At 40.0% G+C, this 20,411-nt stretch overlaps 1 protein-coding gene across 1 annotated transcript in view; it reads right to left on the reverse strand.

The window, feature by feature from the left end:
* Positions 1-20,411, reverse strand: part of lrch4 (leucine-rich repeats and calponin homology (CH) domain containing 4) — a 49,466-nt gene that overhangs the window by 21,293 nt on the left and 7,762 nt on the right. The window contains 4 exon segments of the mRNA XM_029454537.1: positions 128-374; positions 1,801-1,906; positions 2,041-2,170; positions 3,135-3,279. Of these exon segments, the coding sequence (XP_029310397.1) occupies positions 128-374; positions 1,801-1,906; positions 2,041-2,170; positions 3,135-3,279 (628 nt within the window).

Consider the following 20,411-nt stretch of genomic DNA (forward strand, 5'->3'; position numbering starts at 1 on the left):
TCGCACAGGTTTTGGACATTTGCTTGTTTCTAAATCCTTTCTGCTACTCTGACTATCTACTCCTTGAAATGCCTTTTCTCTGCCTTCTCCCTTTAGTTACTTTCTCCCTCCCTCCAGTTTTCCTCACCAGCTGTTAAATCCAGTGGGCCTCATGTGTCTCTCCAGCTCCTCCTGGTTTCTCTTGCAGGCCTCCATGTTGAGGTACTTGAAGATGTGGTATTTGCCCTTGGAGCAGATCTGCGCCGGCGGCATTTGGAGTGGGTTGTTGTCCAGCAAGATGCTCTGGAGATGCTGGAGGTGGCGGTAGCACAAGGGCACGTGGGAAATGCGGTTGCAGGACACATCGAGCCGGACAAGAGGGAGCTCAGATATTTCTGAATGGTGCAAAGACAGGGGAATTTATCAGTCATTTAGGCCTTCATTTGTTGATACTTAACAAAATCTTAATTTATTTTACACATACCTAATTAAAGATCAGTGATGACACTTGACCCTTCCAACTTATTTCAGTGATGGATAGATAGTTCATAAGCCACACGACCAAGGATGGTGGAATTACACTTTAAAAAGGTGCCCATTGGAGTTTCCTTGTGACCACACATAAAACTTCTCCATAGTGCTTCTAGGTGAGAAACTCTACAAGTTACTTTTAAACTGAAACGTAAACTCTTTCACTAGTCAAATTTCAGTACTTGTTTTTCGACTGTCCCTCTAACTTCTGTCGGTGTTTCAGATGTTTGTAATGTTTTTAGCAGCACATTTCCAGCAACTCCTGCGTAGATGTTTCACATTAAAAGTCTGTCATATCCTGGTCGGCTGTTTGATGAGAAAAACCTCCAGGAAGTATTTTATTGCCGGAAGCCGAACAGCAATCGGAAGCAAACCAGAAAAGAGGAGGCAGTGGGAAGTAATGAGTGATTGATGAGAGAGAAAGTGAGTGCAGCTGTGGTGAGCATGACATGATTTATTGTTTTACTGATGGAATCACTTCTGATAAAATGTACATTATACTTACTGTACCACTCTTAATGTTTTGGTTTTTTTGACCCCACCTTTATTTTGTATTTAAGGCCTAAAAGTTTACATCATTTTCAAAGACTATTTCAAATCGAGTGTCATCCCTTATACTCTCCACTTTAACCAGTGCATAGATAAGCAAGCTTGTTTTAATTTAACTATAGCTAAATCTCCACTTAGTAAAGACTTACGTCAAACAACACAATTCATCAAACAACAAAATGCAAACTTAGGCAAGTTGGGGCCAATTTAGAAAAGGCTGGTAGTCTGTTTACTTTTGTTTTTAACAAGCGTATTCATTTACATTTCCTTGTAATGAACTAGAGAATGAGCCACTAATTGTGTAAGAACCATCAGGCTTTCACTAAGTCAGAAGCAGTTCAATATCTCTACATGTAAAAGATCGATAGCTCACAACAATGATGCAATTAGCATCTAACTTGTAGACATTCTACATTCCAATCCATGAGAGAGATATCATTTGATTTGGGTTTTATTTGGGATACTTTTCAGACTTAACGAAGCTTAGTATTAGTGGAGAAGACATCTTCATAATATTATATTGTTATATCAATTGATGAGAACTGAGACTGTGCAGAATCACTTCCTGGGGTCTGGACAAAGACATTGCTGAGGTTTCTGGAGTTTGTTGGGTTCATGAAAAAGCATTGAGACATGCTGCATGGGCGCAATATGAGCTGAGGTGATCACACTGGATTTATTTTTGGGAAAGCGATAAATAGAGGAGGTTTGAGGTCACTGTATGATCAAGTGTGTCTATACCTTCAGGCAAAGTGGTGAGCTGGTTCCTCCTCAGGTTCAAGTCCCTCAGAGACTCCAGCTGGCCGAGCTCTGCTGGCAAACACTGCAGCTCATTACAGCTTACATCCTGAGAGACAAAAGACACAGAAAGAATACAGTGAACCACGACCACTGATTGAAAACTGAGGTAGAAATCGGCAGATAAGAGATAAAAACGGTGTCGATGAGACAGTAATGTGTGTGTGAGTGTGTATAGCATACCAGCTGTCGGAGGTGTTTGAGGGAGTATATGGAGGCAGGCAGTGAACACAGCTTGTTGTTGCTCACTATGAGCACTCGCAGGAGGGGAAGCTGAAACACCGACTGGGGTAAACTGGACAGAAGATTACGACTGTGGAGACAAGCACACACAAAAGTTAAATGTTTAATATATTTTCTTAAAGTTAGCACAGAGCTAACTAGTTAGCCTAAGAATGTGCAGGTACATTCAATCTCTCGTTTTTTATTGTACAGAATATTTTTCTTTGAGCCTACACTTTTTTGCAACCTGTATTACCAGCCTCCGTCTCCTAGCAACAGTAAGAATATAGTGTCAAGGAAAGAGGCGTGTCAGTATGGTTCTGTTGTACGAAGGTTTGGACAGGATTTGTCCGGCCACTCTTCATCTCTAGCATAAACAAACAATGAAGTTCAAATGCAGCTGCACTTTAGATGCACCTGCAAACTGCAAAGTGCGATATGAATGCAAAGTGTTGACTGCCGTCTATGTGGAGAGGTAAAGTGCAACGTTTAAAGGATAATTACAATGCACCACAATTTGGGACTTATTCAACGAAGTTTTGCAGAACAACTTCCTGGTTAAACTTTGACCTACCATACTTAACAGAGTTTTGTGCAAACTGTTTTCCTGTGCATTGCAAGATTATTACAACATTTCTGGGTGCACTCATTTTCGTCTTCTCCAAATAAAGTTATATACATTAGTCATTCCCAAATAATAATACATTTCATAACTTTATAGGCTATTATTGGTTCTTTTCGTGTAAATTACCCATAACTTGGTGCAGTCTGTTGCATTTTCCCACTCCCCAATAAAACATACAGATTTTGAATTTAAGCACTAATAGAATTGATGACCAGAGCTTTGAAAACAGGACTCAGAGGAGGTGAGGACACCGGAGGCAATGGAGCCATCAGTGTTTGACAATGCTAGTTTCGGTGTGTCGCGACCCTTTCAGAAGAAGACATGTCTAATTTTGATCTTTTTAAAGACCTGTAAAACTAGTTAGAAGGAAATACAAACTACAATAGAATAAGGGGAATAGACCTTGACTGCGAGTGTGGTGTCGAGTTACCTGAGGTTGAGGTAGGTGAGGGCCTGGAGGTTGCCCAGGCTGGGCGACAGTGAACGCATGCCATTGTGGTAAAGACTCAGCGTCTCCAGAGAGATGAACTGACAAAGCTCCTCCGGCAGCTCACACAGGCGGTTCTTAGACAGATCTGACAACACAAAGAAATTAACAAAAACATTAGACAGGTCCTTCACAGTAAAGGAAGACATTTACTAGTGGAAACTAGAGTGCATTTTTATTTTTGTCAAAAACTGATATCTATGAATCAGTTTTAGCAAACTGAGGTGCATGTGGTTTGAGAGGAGAGCTTTGGGGCATCCTGGTGATCCAGCGGTTTAAAACACCCTATGTACAGTAATGTAGAACCTTTTGTTCCATATCTTTGACCGCTCTCTCCCCTCACTGTCAACTGTCAAATTGGCAATATGCCATAAAAAAATAAGAATGAGAGCTTTCACCAAAATATGTTTCTCTCAAGACCAAGCAAAGGACAAAGAATGGAAGTTGACGTAATCAAAAACAAATGTTTCCAAACTAAGAAAAGACTTGGGTGAAGAATTAAGTGAGTCAGTACTGTATTTCCATAAAGTTGGAGTATTCACAAGAGACTGATTGATCAAAATAGAAGCAGCAGAGGCTGAAATATCCTGACTATTAGTCCCATGTATAAGTTCAGCAGAATTCTAGAATTCCCATGACACCACTTGATAGGATCTTCTGTTACAGTGCTCTTACCTCCGGCATGTAATGCAAGCTTTCTGTGATCATTCTGAATTCACTAACCACAAACAGAGATCTCGACCCCCGATGACATCAATCAAATTCATACTTTTTGGTTTTATACTTGTGCCATATAACAGCTTCAGCACTGTTGAACAAACAGCTCCGAGCAGGGAACCCACACTGCTGTGACAGAATCTTGGCGAGGCGAACACTCCTCCACTTCTGATCAAACATTTCCAAAAAGTAGCTGCTATTGGCTGCTTCCTGCTTTCTGTTTGCAGAGTTACTTTGCAGACTCTCATTTTACTTACAACAATAACAAAATGGTTCATGATTTAGTAGAGATATGATCATGGTTTGATGAGTGCAATATGCTTTCTAATAGAGCTGGAACAAATGAACAGAAAATGAACCGGTAACTATTTTGCAAATAGATTCATTGTTTTTGTTGAAGAATAAATGTGTGATAATGTGAGCGTGTGCTGGCTCTGGTAAACTGTGATGTCAGTTTTCTGATCAAGAAAGCAACAGAGAAACAGAGAACAGAGAAATTCGCTAAAGAAAATAATTGTTAGTTGCAGCCCTAAATACTTCTTTGCTTTGAAACTTATCAGAGAATGGTCAATTTTGCAAAGTCTGCAGTGTCAGAGTCAAAGTACAAAAGAAGCCATTTTATTGTTTACAACATCCTTCGAGGGCCATACTAATTATTGAACTCATAACCTCTGCAAATAAATTTAAGATTAATTGTATTCTTTTATGCTGTGCAAAAAAGATACTTTTTTATCCATGAATCTTTCGGTTCTATCAACAATCCTTTATTAGTCCCACAACGGGGAAATGTATCTTGTCACAGCAAAAGAACATATGAAGTAAAAAGGCAGTACACAATAATTAGATAGAATAAAAATAATATAAGTACCAAGTGGTTGATAGAAAATAAAGTGAGTATTGTAAATGGCAGTGATAATTGCACAGCTGTGGTGGAATAGTCTGTTGTTGGTGTGGTGGTCTACCTCTCTATCTTTCCATGTTTGTATGTTCCGCTCTGCAGAGAGCTGCTTGTTGGGCCAAACTCCGCCGAAGAGCGTTAACTTTACACAAACCTTTCAGCTCGTGCAGTTTGGCATGTTTCGTGCTGTATTGACGCTCAAGATCATTTTTCATCACCGCACAAACTAGGGACAGAGATGAGAGATGTCAATGACCGTCTCGTTTAATATTGAAGTTGTTTGACATGACGTGACCACGTGATGACACGTTCCAGTTGTGTTGTGTTCATGGACCCCGACCGGGAAAAACAGTCAATCGCCCGTATACGGCCCGGAGGCTGGAGGTTCCCCACCCCTGTTCTATACGATAGGCTGCTGTAGCTAGCAGAGTGGCACATGTTTGGATATCAGTTGACAATAACTTGCATTTCCAATACGGTGTGGTTGTGATCCAATTGATAAGTTTCAGTTTCGGCCACTTTTGATCAAATCCATGCACGATTTCATAAAATTCCTCTCGGAAAGAAGACAGCCGACCCACATATTCCGTTTTAGTCGGAAAAACATCACATTACCAAAGATAAAATATGTTGTTCTAACTGCCTTTTCACAGGGATTTTAATGCTTCAAGACCTTGATTATAAACATCATCCACCATCTTCTCCATTTTCTGTCTGCTTATTGTCTTTCCTCTCTCCCTTTTCTTCCCAAACCTCCCCCTTTCCTAATGACAGTAGTACTGGGTATGCTCAGTATTGACCCTGTCATCAACATATCCGCCTTTCTGTATCACTTAAATAAACTCTACATCAGGCCAAGATGAAAGAATTGTGAAAGTGCAGCAGACACAATAAAGCATCAATAGATTGTCCATAGAGCTGCAATGATTCCAAAAAGCACCATTAGCACCAAGCTTTCACTGGCAGCAGGATGAGACAGAAGTCTGTCAATGGCAGACAGCCCAATGGCTGTTTATTGATTGCTGTTGCAAGCAACGGGGCTGGAGGAGGAGGCAGTTCCTCTCTTTGTTAGAGCTTCTATGGGGGCTTTTATTTTGGAAGACTGAAACAATTCAGAAAGAAAGAAAACATCTATGACTTTTGTTATTATAGATGGGAGAATACATTTTATTCTCCCATCTATAATAACCAGGACACGGTTCATTGAGTATCATTCACTGATATGATAGATTGGTCAGCTTCATAGTTTAGATATTTAATGTACAGTTGAATGAGTATTACTGATTTTTCCATTATGACCATTTGAAGTTAGAGTTTTAGCTTCCCATTACATTTGAAATGTTCTTTCTTTCTGGTCATGATCCGTCTTTACATCAAGAGTTTTCTTCATCAACCTTAGAGCTGAAACAATTTGATCGACCGGAAATTAATCAGTAGCTATTCTGATAATTGATTGATCGTTTTAGCTTTTTGTTTCTAGAAAAAATGCCTAACATTGATTGGTTCCAGCCTTTTAGTTATGAGGATGTGCCGATTTTCTTTGTCTAATGTGGTTTTAGATTGTAATATGTTAGAAGGAAAAGATCATCTAACAAACAAATAAAAAAAATAAAAAAATTAATCAGCAGATCGATAATGGAAATAATTGTAAATTTCAGTCCTAATTAAGCTACAGATTCATTTCTGACCAATATAACAAAATATAGAAAAAACAGATGTCAAAACCAACCCATCTCTGAAATTAGCTAACAGAATAAGAACAACATTTATATATATATATATATATTTTTAAAGGAAAAGGAAATGAGGTCCAACTATGTGTTGAATAAAGCAGAAAGGATACTTTACCACCAAGTAAGCCATGTTCTATATTATACATACGATGAATACCAAGAATGAACAAAGAAACCAGACAGTGTTTCATTATCAGAGGACCATTTCCCATGGCCTTAATAAATACAGCCCTGTGTGTGTGTGTGTGTGTGTGTGTGTGTGTGTGTGTGTGTGTTAGAGAGAGTAGCTAGATGATACTGTACAGTAGTGCTAAAGCCTGATCTCTCTCCGTCTTCACTGTCCCATAGCTGGAGGGGAGCTGTCTGAACAATAGATGGGGGTGGAAATAGTAGTGTGTGTGTGTGTGTGTGTGTGTGTGTGTGTGTGTGTGTGTGCGCTCTGGGGGATGGAGAGGTTGCCTAGCCTCCAGATTCGTTGTTGCAAAAAACTGAATCTCTTGGATCTTCAGTTTGGTTTAAAAAAAGGTAGTGATGATTTGGATGGAACCTTTTTTCTACTGCAAAAGTATTTACTGCACAACGCATGCACACACACATTTATAATGCTATAATTGTAAGCACCTTGCAATGAATACATTCATTCTCTAACCTTAATCCGTACACTAACTGTATTCTAGCTCTTATCCTAACCTTAAGCCCACGTGTTACTACAGAAATGGCCTATATTTGGTCTTAATAAGTACAAAAATATAAGAACACACACACAAAATGCAGCCTCCCCTGCTCTCTTTTCCCCCCAGGAGGCATTTCTACCCAAATGTCCTGGAAGCTGTTGTAACGAAGCTAGACTGACTCAATACGAGCATCATGGTAAAAGCATGTGCTGTGGAATGGGCCTGCCATGGTTCAGACTGTAGGACTCTGACTTTAAACAGACATGCTCTATGAAAAGGAGGGCCAACATGTCATGATGACATGAGAACTCAAGATCCTTCCGGTTAAAGCGCTGACTCACACTGGCCTTTGCATTTTCTTTCCAAGTTGTCTTGACCCAGCTGAGACAGTTCACAGCTGCCATAATAGTGAGTGTCCATTTGTGATTAGATTCGTCTTCTATGCTCCGGGATTTGGCTTCCCTGCCCAATGCGAACAGAAAGCTAGATAGCCACACAGCTAGAGGGGATGATTGTGGCCATTTGTTACCATTTCCCAGCTTCAACCATGGGCTGGGAAATGCAAATATATAGGCTAATTGTTATAGGCTGAATCTACTGCCAATGGACTTTTGTGGCAGATTTAAATGACCAAAATAAGAGTCGTATGCATTTGGCCTAATTGGTTAAATGAGCAATGAAAATATTATCAAGAACTTAACTCAAGGTCCACTTACTAGCTTTATCTGGAGCTTTCAACAAATGTCAGTGATGAAAACAGTCAGATGGGATTGATCGTTACGTAAAAATCCTGCCAATGTGGACCTCGAGTTACGATTTGTTGGCTAGTGAGAACTTTGTAGGTAGGGTTAAGAAATCACATTCCACAAAAAACTGAGAAATAACAACCGTAAAAGCAACATATTTCTTCAATCATCCTGAAAAATGTGAGCAATTGCCTCCCACAGCTTCCATGTCAAATTAAAATGACATTAGTGGAAAGAGCTCACCACTCATTACTGATTGGTTAGTGCAAAACAAAATCCCCTCCCAAACAGAAACCAGCTAAGGTGTACAGGCTGGATGAACGAAGTGAAAGAAAATGGTATATGACCATATCCATACTATAGAATAGAATCTGAGGGATGAAACCCTCTTTTTAATGGTCACACATGCAGAGCACACAGTGAAATTTGTTCTCTGCTTTTAACCCACCCTAGTACCAGGAGTCTAGTACTAGGAGCTATCTTGGCTCTAAGGAGTTTTCACCCACATTCAAAGCACAACAAACAAAAATACCTTGCGCAGTGGAAAAAGACTCAAAGTGTACTCACATTTTGCTAGTCGAATCACTTCATTTTGCATTTTTAGCTGACAGCTAATAGAAAACACCTGCTATGAAATCACTGATGTGGTGTTGCCAGAAGTGCAACGAGCTTCAAACTACCCACACAGCAGCACAGCAGCAGTCTCCTGCGGTCTGTTCATGTGCTTATTTGTTGGACCTGCAATGCAACTTGGAACAGAGCTTAAGGGTGCCAATGATCAATAGCTTTATCAAAATAAACTTAAGCATCAAAGTACATCTTGACGTTGGATACAGGTTGAAGGTTTGACAAAACAATCCCAACCCAAGGTCCACTTACTAGCTTTTTCCAGACCTTTTGCCACCCGTTGTCTTCATCAGTGAATGAGTGGGTGCTCAGTTGCCGTGAAGATAAATTAGCTACTGAGCTCGTATATAAAACAGATTTATTCACATGACAACTGAGCAAACTTCATCCGCTGATGAAGTCAATGTTATAAGGGTGTAAGCTCAAGATAAAATAAATAAATGGACCTTGTTGTTGGAGTTGGGATTGTTTAGTAAATAGTAATGGAAGATATGCCATGTAATGGGTCTAACTGCAGATATAACTGCCTCTTATTAAGGCAGTTACTGCATTTTAACATTTACAAACTTTGAAACAAAGGGAAGTATTAACTATAAGACCAGGTCATAGAGCCTAAAACAGTGTCGCTGGATTTCAAAGGATCAGCAGAACAATGAGGATTGGCCTTTCAGAGCACAGCACTGAGTCTAATTACAGGTGAAGATGTGACGGAGGAGGATCCACTTTAGACGCTTACATCACTGCTGACCCACTGACCTCTTGAACTACACAGTGATAAGCAGGATTATAGTAAAGTCTCTTAACACTTGAGTAAACCCCCATCAGTACAAATTCAATTGTAAAAACAAATACAGGTAACAACAGATTAATATAACAGGTTGCATTGCATAACCTGGGGGCCTCACTGAGCCACTGTTCAACACACTGACAGAATCAGCCACAGTCTTTACTCTCAGCTGCAAAATTAAGTGAGTTTCTTTGTATACTATTCTCCCAATTCGACATCATGTTCCAATAATTGTTGTTTGTTATCATTGAAAAATCTTATTTTCCATTCTAAAAAGGAGATGTTAAAAGTCTTCAATATAAGTCAATAGAACTTATACACCTGCACATAGTGCTGTGGTATGTCAATAAACACATGAATCCGTTTGCAATCGTACTACTTTTTAAGTCACAAGACTGCTCTTGTAAACCGTCAGTACCATAAGAAGCTACTTCCTCACCTCGTGTCATACCACCTGACTAGTTAAATGTCTGCACTGGCCTTCAGAGACGAGAAACAATCAAGTTCTTGTTGCTATTGTAAAACCCTGGTGTTTGTGATTGGGTGTGGTTTCAACAGCTCACCAGAATAATGTGGACAACAAGGTCACGCAGGAGCTACAAATTACATCACTGACACATTGCGTCTGCTAGTCGAGACACGCTAATAATCAAGCTCCGTCTGTGCCATTCAGAAACAAACGTACTATCTGAATTCACGTGTCGGTGTTCGGTCCTGCTTCCATCGGCCTTAAGGAATTAGAACGTTTTAAGGATGTTCCGATTAAGTTTTTGGACTTTATCTGAGTAATTTAATATGCAGTATCCATCAAATATGCAGTGAAATTGTAAAGGAGAACAGCTTTGCAACAGCGGAATGAGGTGGACAAAACACACAAGAGTATAGTAAAGAAAGGATTTTTTTTGTTGCCATTAAAAATATGCCAGTTTTAACCCTGACACTGATCTTTAGGATCAGCTCAGAACATCTCTAGGAGGATATAAAAATGTGCTTGTTTGGATTGTCAGACAGTGTCACACTATGTCCACATATTTCCATTGTGGAAGCTGCGTCCAACTATTTTTTTTAACTCTCCTGAAAACCAACAATGTAACAAGCAAGCCCACCTCACACTGCGATTGGCCAGGGGTGCAGAGGTGTGACAATGGGCAGTTTGAATTTCTCTTTCAAGATCTCTTTTTTTCATTCTCCACACAACTAACCAGAGTATAATGAAGTCTTAACCCAATCTAAAACAGTAACTAAAGAAGTCTAAGATTAAATGATGTAGTATTTACTGCAGGGCTGTTGCAACTGAAGTGTAAAATACTTTGATATGTTCCTGATATTTTCTCCGCCTCCTGTGTTTTTAGATGTTTTGTCACACTTACCCAAGAAATACCTTCAGAAATAAGAGGATATCAGGTTTCTGAATGCCTAACCTGCTTTAGGGTTGGAACGGAGTTCTGAGGAGCACGATGAAGGCATTACGAATCTGTACTTTTCCACGAAAGACAAAAGTAAAAAGAGAAAGAAAAAGTAAAATAGAGTGGACGATTTATGTTACATGTGAGCAGCTGATGAAGATGTGACCAGAATTGGAGAAAGACTATATAAAATTAACACTTTTCTCCCTCAACCCTGGTATGCAAAGAGGAATAAAGGGGAGAAAAAGACAATATGTCCTGAACACCAGAAACCACATTTAGCGGCTTAAAGCTGATTAAGTAGAGTGTGCTCACACTTTCTAGAACTCACTTTCTTCTATGATTTACTTGATATACATTTGAACATTTTCTGATTAGTGTGTTTTTCTGAGGTCATACATTTTATGACCTCATCTCACAAGCTGTGTGGTGTCGATTTAGTATCAACAATGCCAATATCTAAAGCAGCAAGCTTGAAAATGTATTCCACTGTGTCACTCAGCCAGGAAACGCACACTCACACTCAGCGTGACACTGAAATGGAAGAAAAGAGGGACCCTGGGCCTCCCTGTGTGTTTGTGTGTTCACAAAATGAGACTCTACTCATATCACGTTCTGAAGAAGGGAGGTGAGGTTCGTAAAAAAAAAAGAAAAATGGTACAGAGGGAGGGGTGGGGTGAATGAGTAACAGGCAGATAATACCAGCAGGAGGGCATGGACAAAGGAGCTGAGGAGCAGCCTGAAAGAGGATGAAAAAAACAAAGAGGCCGATCATGAGGATGCAGAGACAACAAAACCCCCGATAGGAGTGACTCAACAAAAAGAAAAGCTCTTCACTGGTGTTAATCTACGAGGCTGAAGGGGCTGCCGGAAGACCCGTCTCTGCAAACCCAGAATATCTGAGTCACAGGGAGAGCACTACGGGTGGGCCTGAAATTCTGCCTTTTACAAAGCCTGTCCAACGCTTTCTGTTAATAACATGCAACATTATCACATTAGAATTGTATTTTGCGTGTCAAAAGTATCTCCAACCAGTACAATTTGCCACCAGCAATAAATAGCCAGTCAACTATGTAAAATATATTTGGGTGGAAATTAAAGGTTACATTTCTAAACAATAAAACATTGCTGCTCAATTCAATACACAATACAGCTATTACTTGATCTGGTATGAGCTTATGGTGGTTAGCGTTACAATAAAATCAAATATCTCACTCGTCACCTGCTAAACGCTGCACTTTGTTCACCAGCTAGTTGCAGCTCTGTCTATTGTTCTGCAGGTCGTGTAAAGTGGGTTTATTAGAGCTTTTTAATGAAAACAACTACTACTGCTGGAAAGCAGGCAGAGGAGAGCAGTAAGAGTGAACCAGAAAATAAAATTGTGGGCTGTGAAACCAAAAATAATCAGCTGAAAGGACCTACAAAGTCCATAATAATTATCCGTGGGTTTGATCACCATAACATTATACAGTCATTTGATCAATTGTAAATATTGACTAGTGCAGCCATCTTTAATGGATTGATTGAATGAATTTAAAAAATTGCAAGAAAAACAAGAAATGTTTGCTGGCTTAAGATGTGGAGTATGTCTGACAACTTTATTCCTCTGCTATGATTCAAAATAAATTGTGTGGAAACCCAGTGGACCAATGAGAAGTCTGAGGCAGGTCACTTAGCTAGAGCGATGGAGCTTATTTTGGTTTGTATATCTAGAGACTTGTGTATTCAGTGTTTAATCTAAGATTTAACAAGTTATTTAAAAATCATGATTGTTCCCCTACAAACAAAATAATCATTAAGCTATAAAAATAAAAACATGCCGACTTTGCTTGAAATAAGAAAATATATTATTTACCAGCCACACCTTACAAATAACCCCGACGCGGTTTGGGTTTATTTCACAATGTCGCTAATGACAACACAACTCTGTGTCTGCTGTAAGACAGGATGTGGCGGTGTGGATTCCTGTTACAGTGTTTGTTACAGCGAGTTCAGGAGCAGAGCTGTAGACAGACGCTGAACACCACAGCTCTGTTAGTACGCGTGTATGTGGGTGAGACTGCTATATGACTAGGTCTGAGTGTGGCAATGGAGAGGACCTCCATGTTCTGTAATGGTGGAGATGTAACGGTTAACATTTAAATCAGAGTAGCTGTCACTCGGTATATTATTACTATGTAATTCTTACATTCTTGGATGGCATACACTTGTTGACTCACCCAGACTCAGATCGTGACAATCAATATCAACCTTATTAAAACACAGAGGTTCATTCTTAACATTGGGAACACATTCTGCAGCTGTGATTAAAAAAAACTTTCTAGCTCTTTTAGGAATTTTCTACGAATTACAAAAAAGTACACTCTGCTAATTCTTCTTCATGGCTGGACATCTTTGAGCCTTTGAGGCACAAACTATTCAACACCTTTAGATCTATGCTGGTTCACGACCTGACCTAGCCTAGCTTACAGCAAAGACTGGAAGCAGGCCAGCTCTGGTAAACAAGCAGTTTCATTTACATGGTGTATGACTTGTGAAATACGCAAATGTAATGTTTTGAGTGTCACAATAAATGCACAGATTAAAATTGTGGTTTTGGGAGAAGTAGTTTTTTTTCCTTCTATGCCATTTCTTGTCAGACCACTTCTGGGTGCAGTGTGCACATGCTACTGTGACTAACACGAGCTCAGGTGAACTAGCTAGATAACAAGACAAAACATGTAAATAAGATTGTTTTGAGTTTGTCGAAAGGCAACTCTTTCAGTTTAGGTGGAGCTACGCTGGCGGGTTCCCCCACCTCGCAGTCTTTGTGGTTTCAATGGCAAACATGCTCATTATCCAAAATGCTGGGATGTTCCTTTAATGCTTTAGGCTTAGAATCTTCCAGCTATTATGCATGTTATGATTATTGTATTATTGCAGACACCGTTATTTTCTCCGTACTCGGAATGTAGAGAAGGAGTCTTAGTCTAGTGAAAAACAGGCTAAAGATGTTTTTACTTATCACAGCCCGTCAAGCAAGTAAAGATGGTGGTGTTAAACTCTTCATGAGAGATCCATTTCCAGTCTACAACAGAGGAGGGAGTAACCCTCCTTTACTTATGTATTGTACTTGGCAAATTAAGTCGGCCCTTATTCACTTGCCCTCTCCTCAGTCTGTCTCCTTCCTCCTACACCAACTCCCCTCCCCTTCCATCTTTCACCCATAATTCTTTCTACTTCCTCCTCTCTCTCTCTCTCTTCCTCCTACAGACTGCAGGGTTAGCTTTAGCTCTTGTATGCAAAGTTCAGTGTGTGCATGCAAAAGTGGAAATAAACAAAACCAAAAAAACACACTCTGAACTCCTGACGATACCTACAGAAAACAACATGGACAGAAAATGAAAATGAAAAGAATAGCTAGTCATGTACGTGGTGCAATGGGCCCAAAATAGAATGGAATGAGTTATAAATATAACTGCAAGACGATTTATAGCCTTTTCCTTTTCAGAATGCACACAGGGATATTGTTTGTAGTTGAAACTTCTCCAACCCCGAGTGCTACAGATTGAAAAGCGACAAACAGATGGTAGAAGTGTAAAAATGTTCACATCGTCATGGTAACAGCATGCACACTGCAGTAGTGTCAAAATCAGTAACACCACAGAAAAGAAAATACAGTAAGTATTAATGCAATTCCAGCATAGTCCAAACTTGGGAGGCTGGTATTCTACATCATTAGATTAGGTATAAACCGTAGTATGACTTCATTTAGGTATCAGTTAGGTTATAGTTACAGATCAGTGTGGTTAGCAAAGATATGTTGCGTAGCGTAAGAATCTATGAGGGACACTGAGATCCATATGATGCTGATTATATTGGATAGAATTATTGGGAGTATTAAGACATTCTGGATACAGAGAAAATGCATTTACATGGACGACGGGGAAGTTTCCTTTCTTTGCTTGAACACATTATGACGAAAGGTCAATTTATATATAAAACGTTTGAACAAGATTATAAAATATCATCCATCCAGCTTTTCAGAGTTTAGGGGCCACACTTGCAAAAGCTTTGTCCCGTTTTCAATTTGAGTTTAGTTTGAGGGACACTGATAACCTCAGACATTGTGAAGGATAGTTTGGTTTTAATAGCTCAGCAATGTGTGTGGCTTTTCCATGTAATGACTTGAAAAAGGTAGGGCTTTGGCATCTCTCTCGATAACGATATACAACATGATATAGTATGTTTTCTGATAGTGTATTTATTTATCCCAAGCTAAAGAAAAAAAAAGATAATTTCTGAGTAAGGGTAATGTGAGAGGGCTGTGTGGTGTTTGTGAGAATCTGGCGAGTGAGATAAACTCGATAGAATTGATGTTCTAAGGGTTTAATTCTTGGCTGGCACACTCCAGGACAGTCAGAGACTTGTCCCAAACCACTCCAGCGTTGTCTTAGCTGTATAGTCATTGTTGTGCTGAAAGGTGAACCGTCACCCAGTCTCTCTGTCCCTGCAGCAGAGAAGCCCGCCCATAGCATGAATTTGCCACCACCAAGCTTCACTGTAGAGATGGTATTAGTCAGGTGAAGAGCAGTGGCTGGTGTTTGACAGAAACAGTGCTGGAAGTTCTGCCGAAAGTATAAGTTTTGTCTCATCAGACCAGAGGATCTATTTCCTTATACTCTCAAAGTCCTTTAAATGCTGTTAGACAAACTCCAAGCGGGATGTCATATGCCTTTTACTCAAGAGTGGCTTCTGTCTAGAGTCACAGGCAGTAACTAAATCAAGTTAGTAAATTAATGCAACAACCTCCACTAACGATCTTCAAGCATTTTGTAATGTAAAAGAGCTAAATGTGTCGTCAATACTATTACTACTACTACTATACCAGGGGTTGGCAACCTGCGGCTCAGGAGCCACATGCGGCTCTTTAACGCCTCTGCAGTGGCTCCCTGAAGCTTTGACAAAAAGAAACATGGAAATAAATAACATTATTTTTATGTATTTGTTTGTTGCACAGTGGACAATCTTTCAAACGGAACATCTCTTATCTTGGAGTTCGAGGGGATATTGTGACGCTGAATTACATTTAATTTTTACATTTCGTCCACTAAAATATGCGTCACATTCTCCTGCGTCTACGGGCGCGGCGCCTTTCCCTGCAGGTGGTTAATCTTGAGTTTCCGACCCCCGGCTAACTCGGTAAACTAACAATGGAGACAACTAAAAAAATAAAAGTCTGCTTGATATGTGGCGGGAAATTAGCTAACAACTAAAAATGTAATGTCGACTGACATTTCAAGAACAGACTGAGCATTTGCCGAAAAGTACCAAGCTGGAGATGCGCAAAAAGACCCGATTTCTGAACTTCTGCTGAAAGCGGAGAAGAGCAAATACTCTTTCAAGAAATGGATGAAGTCTTCAAACTCATCTAGGAGATAGTACGGCGTGGAAAGCCGTTCACAGATGGAGAATACATGAAAGAAGCATTCTTAAAAATATCAGAGCATCTATTTTCGGACTTTCGGATGAAATTGTTCAGAAAATTTGAGATATGTCTCTCTCTGCAAAGACCGTCAAGGACAGGGCCATTAAAATGGCAACTCACATCACCAAACAGCAAATTGAGGACATCAATTCAGCTGAACCATATTCAATCGCCTGTGATGAGTCAAGTGATGTAAATGATGTTGAACAGACAGCGCTGTTATGCAGGTATGTGAACTCTGATGTGGTGCAGGAAGAAATAATTGAGTTGATACCGCTAAAAGAGTTTGGTGTTGTCCTAATAACAATATAATCTCAACAGTTTCCTTTGTATTTCTGTAATTTAATAAATGCAACAAATATAGTAGAACTATATATAGTATATACAACTTAAATTGTGTTATGAAATACGTGTTGCGGCTCCAGACACATTTTATTTGGTGGAAGAGGTGGCAAAATGGCTCTTTTGATAGTAAAGGTTGCCGACCCCTGTACTATACCAATCGAAGAGCAAGCCCTTCCTACAACTTCCACACACTCAATGTAGGACAATGAACATGCATTCAACTCTCATTTGACCCATTTTAGCCTGTGTACGGTCATGGGTTAATCCCTGGTCATCACAGTTCCCACAATTCTGTTCCTCACAAAGATCATAGAAGTCTTTCAGCTCATTAAAACTCTGAACTTATTTAGTTGGTATCCTTATGTAAGGTTACAGCAAAATCATTCTCTCTACATCCTCCGAAACTGAGAAGAGCAGATTTTATTAACTAAAATAGAGCATCTATGACAACTCTATTGTAAATATACATGTAAACACAAACCTTGCATTTCAACCCCTCCTAGGCCCCATGCCTTCTCCATCGTGTACCGACTTCCTCAGTGAATCAGCCATCTGGACACCAAACACTGAGGGAGTTAATGGATCTGCTGGGTTACATAAGGCAAGCAGGGCCTCGGCTTTCATTATTCACCCGGCAGTCTACTCCACACCATAAGATTATTTGCACACACACTCTTATAGTGTTACATTGTGTTGCGGGACAAACACAGAGCCAGGAGGAATGGGGCTGAGACCCATTAACTAATGGCTGCCTGCTGAGCCTGGAGGACACTGTAGCTACAACAGATAAAAGGAAATAAAGAAAATAGAGATGCTTGCATGCAACCATGATGTCTTTGTATCAAATCCAGCCTGGGATATTTGGTGTAGGTCAACTGTCCTCCAGCCTCTCTATCATCTTGTGTGTCTGAACTGCCAAAAGTTTACAATGAGAGTTTTGCTGGGCTGGGTTCCCTGTGGTAGCTTTACAGATGCCAGTTACATTATTCTTGTGATAGATGAGATGTCAATGTAGAGAGATCAAACTGAGTGACGGGAGGATGGTGGAACAAATGACACACTCCCTTACTTCATTTCAAAAGCTTGACATGCAGTTAAGTGGAGTAGACTGCCGGGTGAATAATGAAAGCAGAGGCCCTGCTAACAATATTTATAGTTTTATTATTGAAAAGAACCAAACCAGCAATGAATGTATCCTGCTAACAAGTATTGTGTTTGTATCAAAACCAGATATATTGTATTCCCTGAGTTCTATTGTTGTCCAAAAACTATTAAAAAACACATCAATGAGCCACACTGTTGCACTGGGTGACATATTCTTTCATTACTATGAACACACACACACAAGTTTATTTTGACTCAATCCCACATACGTCATCCTGCTGCCAAGACGTACGACTAGATGATTCATTTGCCGCCAAAAATAGTCCCAAACAAATGCACAATTATTTTCTGTTTGTGTAACATTTGATAGAAATGATTGTGGAGAGCAATAGCTGAAGTAGTATTTCAGCATGATTAGCCACGCTACGACAAGCAGCTTCAACAGTAATATCAGTTACTAATTCACAGATGTGGACCAGTTTTGTTGGTCATGTGGTCTTGGCCTTGCATGTCGAAGCTGTTCCCTCGCTAGTATCAGAGCTAGAGGAGAAGCTGGCGTGTACCGCAAAAGTGAGAGACGAGATTACAAATGTAACTATAGTTCTATGAATTCTGGATGGGTATTCTTCTTGGCAAAAAAACAGCTGTTTTGTTATCCTGCTTTTATCATTACACCTATTTATATGTGATGCTTCAAAATTCAGATACTTTTTATGCTGTTAATGTTTTGTCACTATTTATGATATTGATTTTTACTATGGGCTCTGGGTAATTGTGATGGGCACTTTTCACAATTTACTGACATTTTGAATTTGTTGAAAGATTTATCAGCGTAGTCGATAATCAAAATAACGGGTAGTTACAGCCCTACTAATGTGGTTGTTTTTTATTTACACCTGGAGAGCTGGGACAGGCTCCAGCTCTCCCAACCCAGATGAGAAAATGGATTGAAATATAATTTAATGGGTGTTAAGTTAGCCCACGTGTGGGCCGTGACATAATGTATAAGAACAGTAGTATATTCCAAGGCCAGACCAGTTGGAAAACGCTGCTTTAAAACTTAGTGCAGTAAACTAAAGAACAATAAACAAACCATCAAAGCTGGAAAAAGTGAATTTCCTATTTAGAAGTAAGCTTATAAATGCAATGTCATTCTCAAGTGTCAGCTATGATTCATCTTAAGCAAGTTCCCACCAGTGCGTGAAAAACATTTCATTTTTAAAGCCATCAACGAGCTGATAGATGGTTAGGGAGACCTTCACACCTTAAACCAGCGAAATGCTGTTGACATCTAGATGCCTGACAACATGCCATCCACCTTATGACTCGCAAGAACGAATGCTATGGCAACCGTGGAGTAGTTCTGGGCCATGCTCCCTCCTCCACACATACTGACTCCAGACCAGGCTATGTATGGCACAGTATATGTTTGCTGGCAGGCTGCTAGTGTTGTCCTACAGCCTCCCTTCCCTGTCTATGTCTCGGCCTTTTCTCTGGTTACCTCCCATGGGACTGAGGAGGGATTCCCCATCCCCACCAGCTGCTGTGCTCTGAGAGAGAAAACACATCAGCAGCTTTCAGAGAGAGAGAGAGAGAGAGAGAGAGAGAGAGAAACGCTCAGCCATGAACCTAAAAATACTGTAAATTAAAGTGAGACAAAAGAAGTGAGCATACTGCAGCACCATTTAACCTGAATGGGAAGGAATAACCGACTTCTGGTCCCTGTTAATGCATGAAGATGAGCGCACTGCTCTGTGCTACAAGAGGGGAGTTTCATTCTAGAATTATACAAGCCATGGCATTCATTAGCTGACACTAACAACTTGTCCACTATTTATCAGTTCATGAAAGATTCCTTCCAGTTTCCTCATGAATATCTTTTTTGAGGATATCCATCTGGCCTTTTATTTTCTGTGACATTTACAACACAAGTTCTTTAACTGGATTGAATTGGATGGAAACATGTTGGCTGACAGAAAGTGTGGGGCAATCAGAAAGAATACGACATAAGCAGAAGTGAAGACTGAGCGAACAGGCAGCCCACATCCGCAGTACAGAGGAAATAAAACACAGGGGGGTGAACACACACTCGCACCGACATGCATGCACACACGCATTCTCATTTAATGACACAGAACAGATGTAAACAACTGAGAGAAGGATACAGCCATATGTTAAGCTTAAACTCCACACACATGCGTGCATAGGCACACACACAGAATCACGGCTGGCTCACCCCGACCTTTAACTGACACTACAGTGTAGTTTTTTTACTTTCTAGCAGCTTAACCAGAGAGCCTTTCAGCAAAAGACTTAAAACCAGGTATTATTTTTAAAGGGGCATGTTATTTACTCTGTCACTCTTTATTACTGCATGTCATTACACTTAATTTAAGAAAAACACATCACCGACATGAATTTTTCTATGTGAGACTGGAGTCCCTGCACAGACTCAGCTAAAGCAGTCCTTAGCAACAGCTTTTCTTTTTCTAGGTATTTGTGCCTGAAAAGCAAGCGTAGGAAATAAACAGGAATTTAGTGTTGTTTTTACCACAGACACTGGGTTTTAGAATTAGAATCTGAATATTGACAACAGAGATACTGTCATGGCCTTTAAAACTGCTGAACAGAAACAACACAAACCCAAAGGGCCAAACTGACTTGGCAATTGGACAATGAGGAAATTAAATGTTTTTCAGAAAGGGCCTCTGGGTGT

This window comes from Cottoperca gobio, chromosome 18 (assembly GCF_900634415.1).
Source record: "Cottoperca gobio chromosome 18, fCotGob3.1, whole genome shotgun sequence".
Taxonomy (NCBI): Eukaryota; Metazoa; Chordata; class Actinopteri; order Perciformes; family Bovichtidae; genus Cottoperca; species Cottoperca gobio.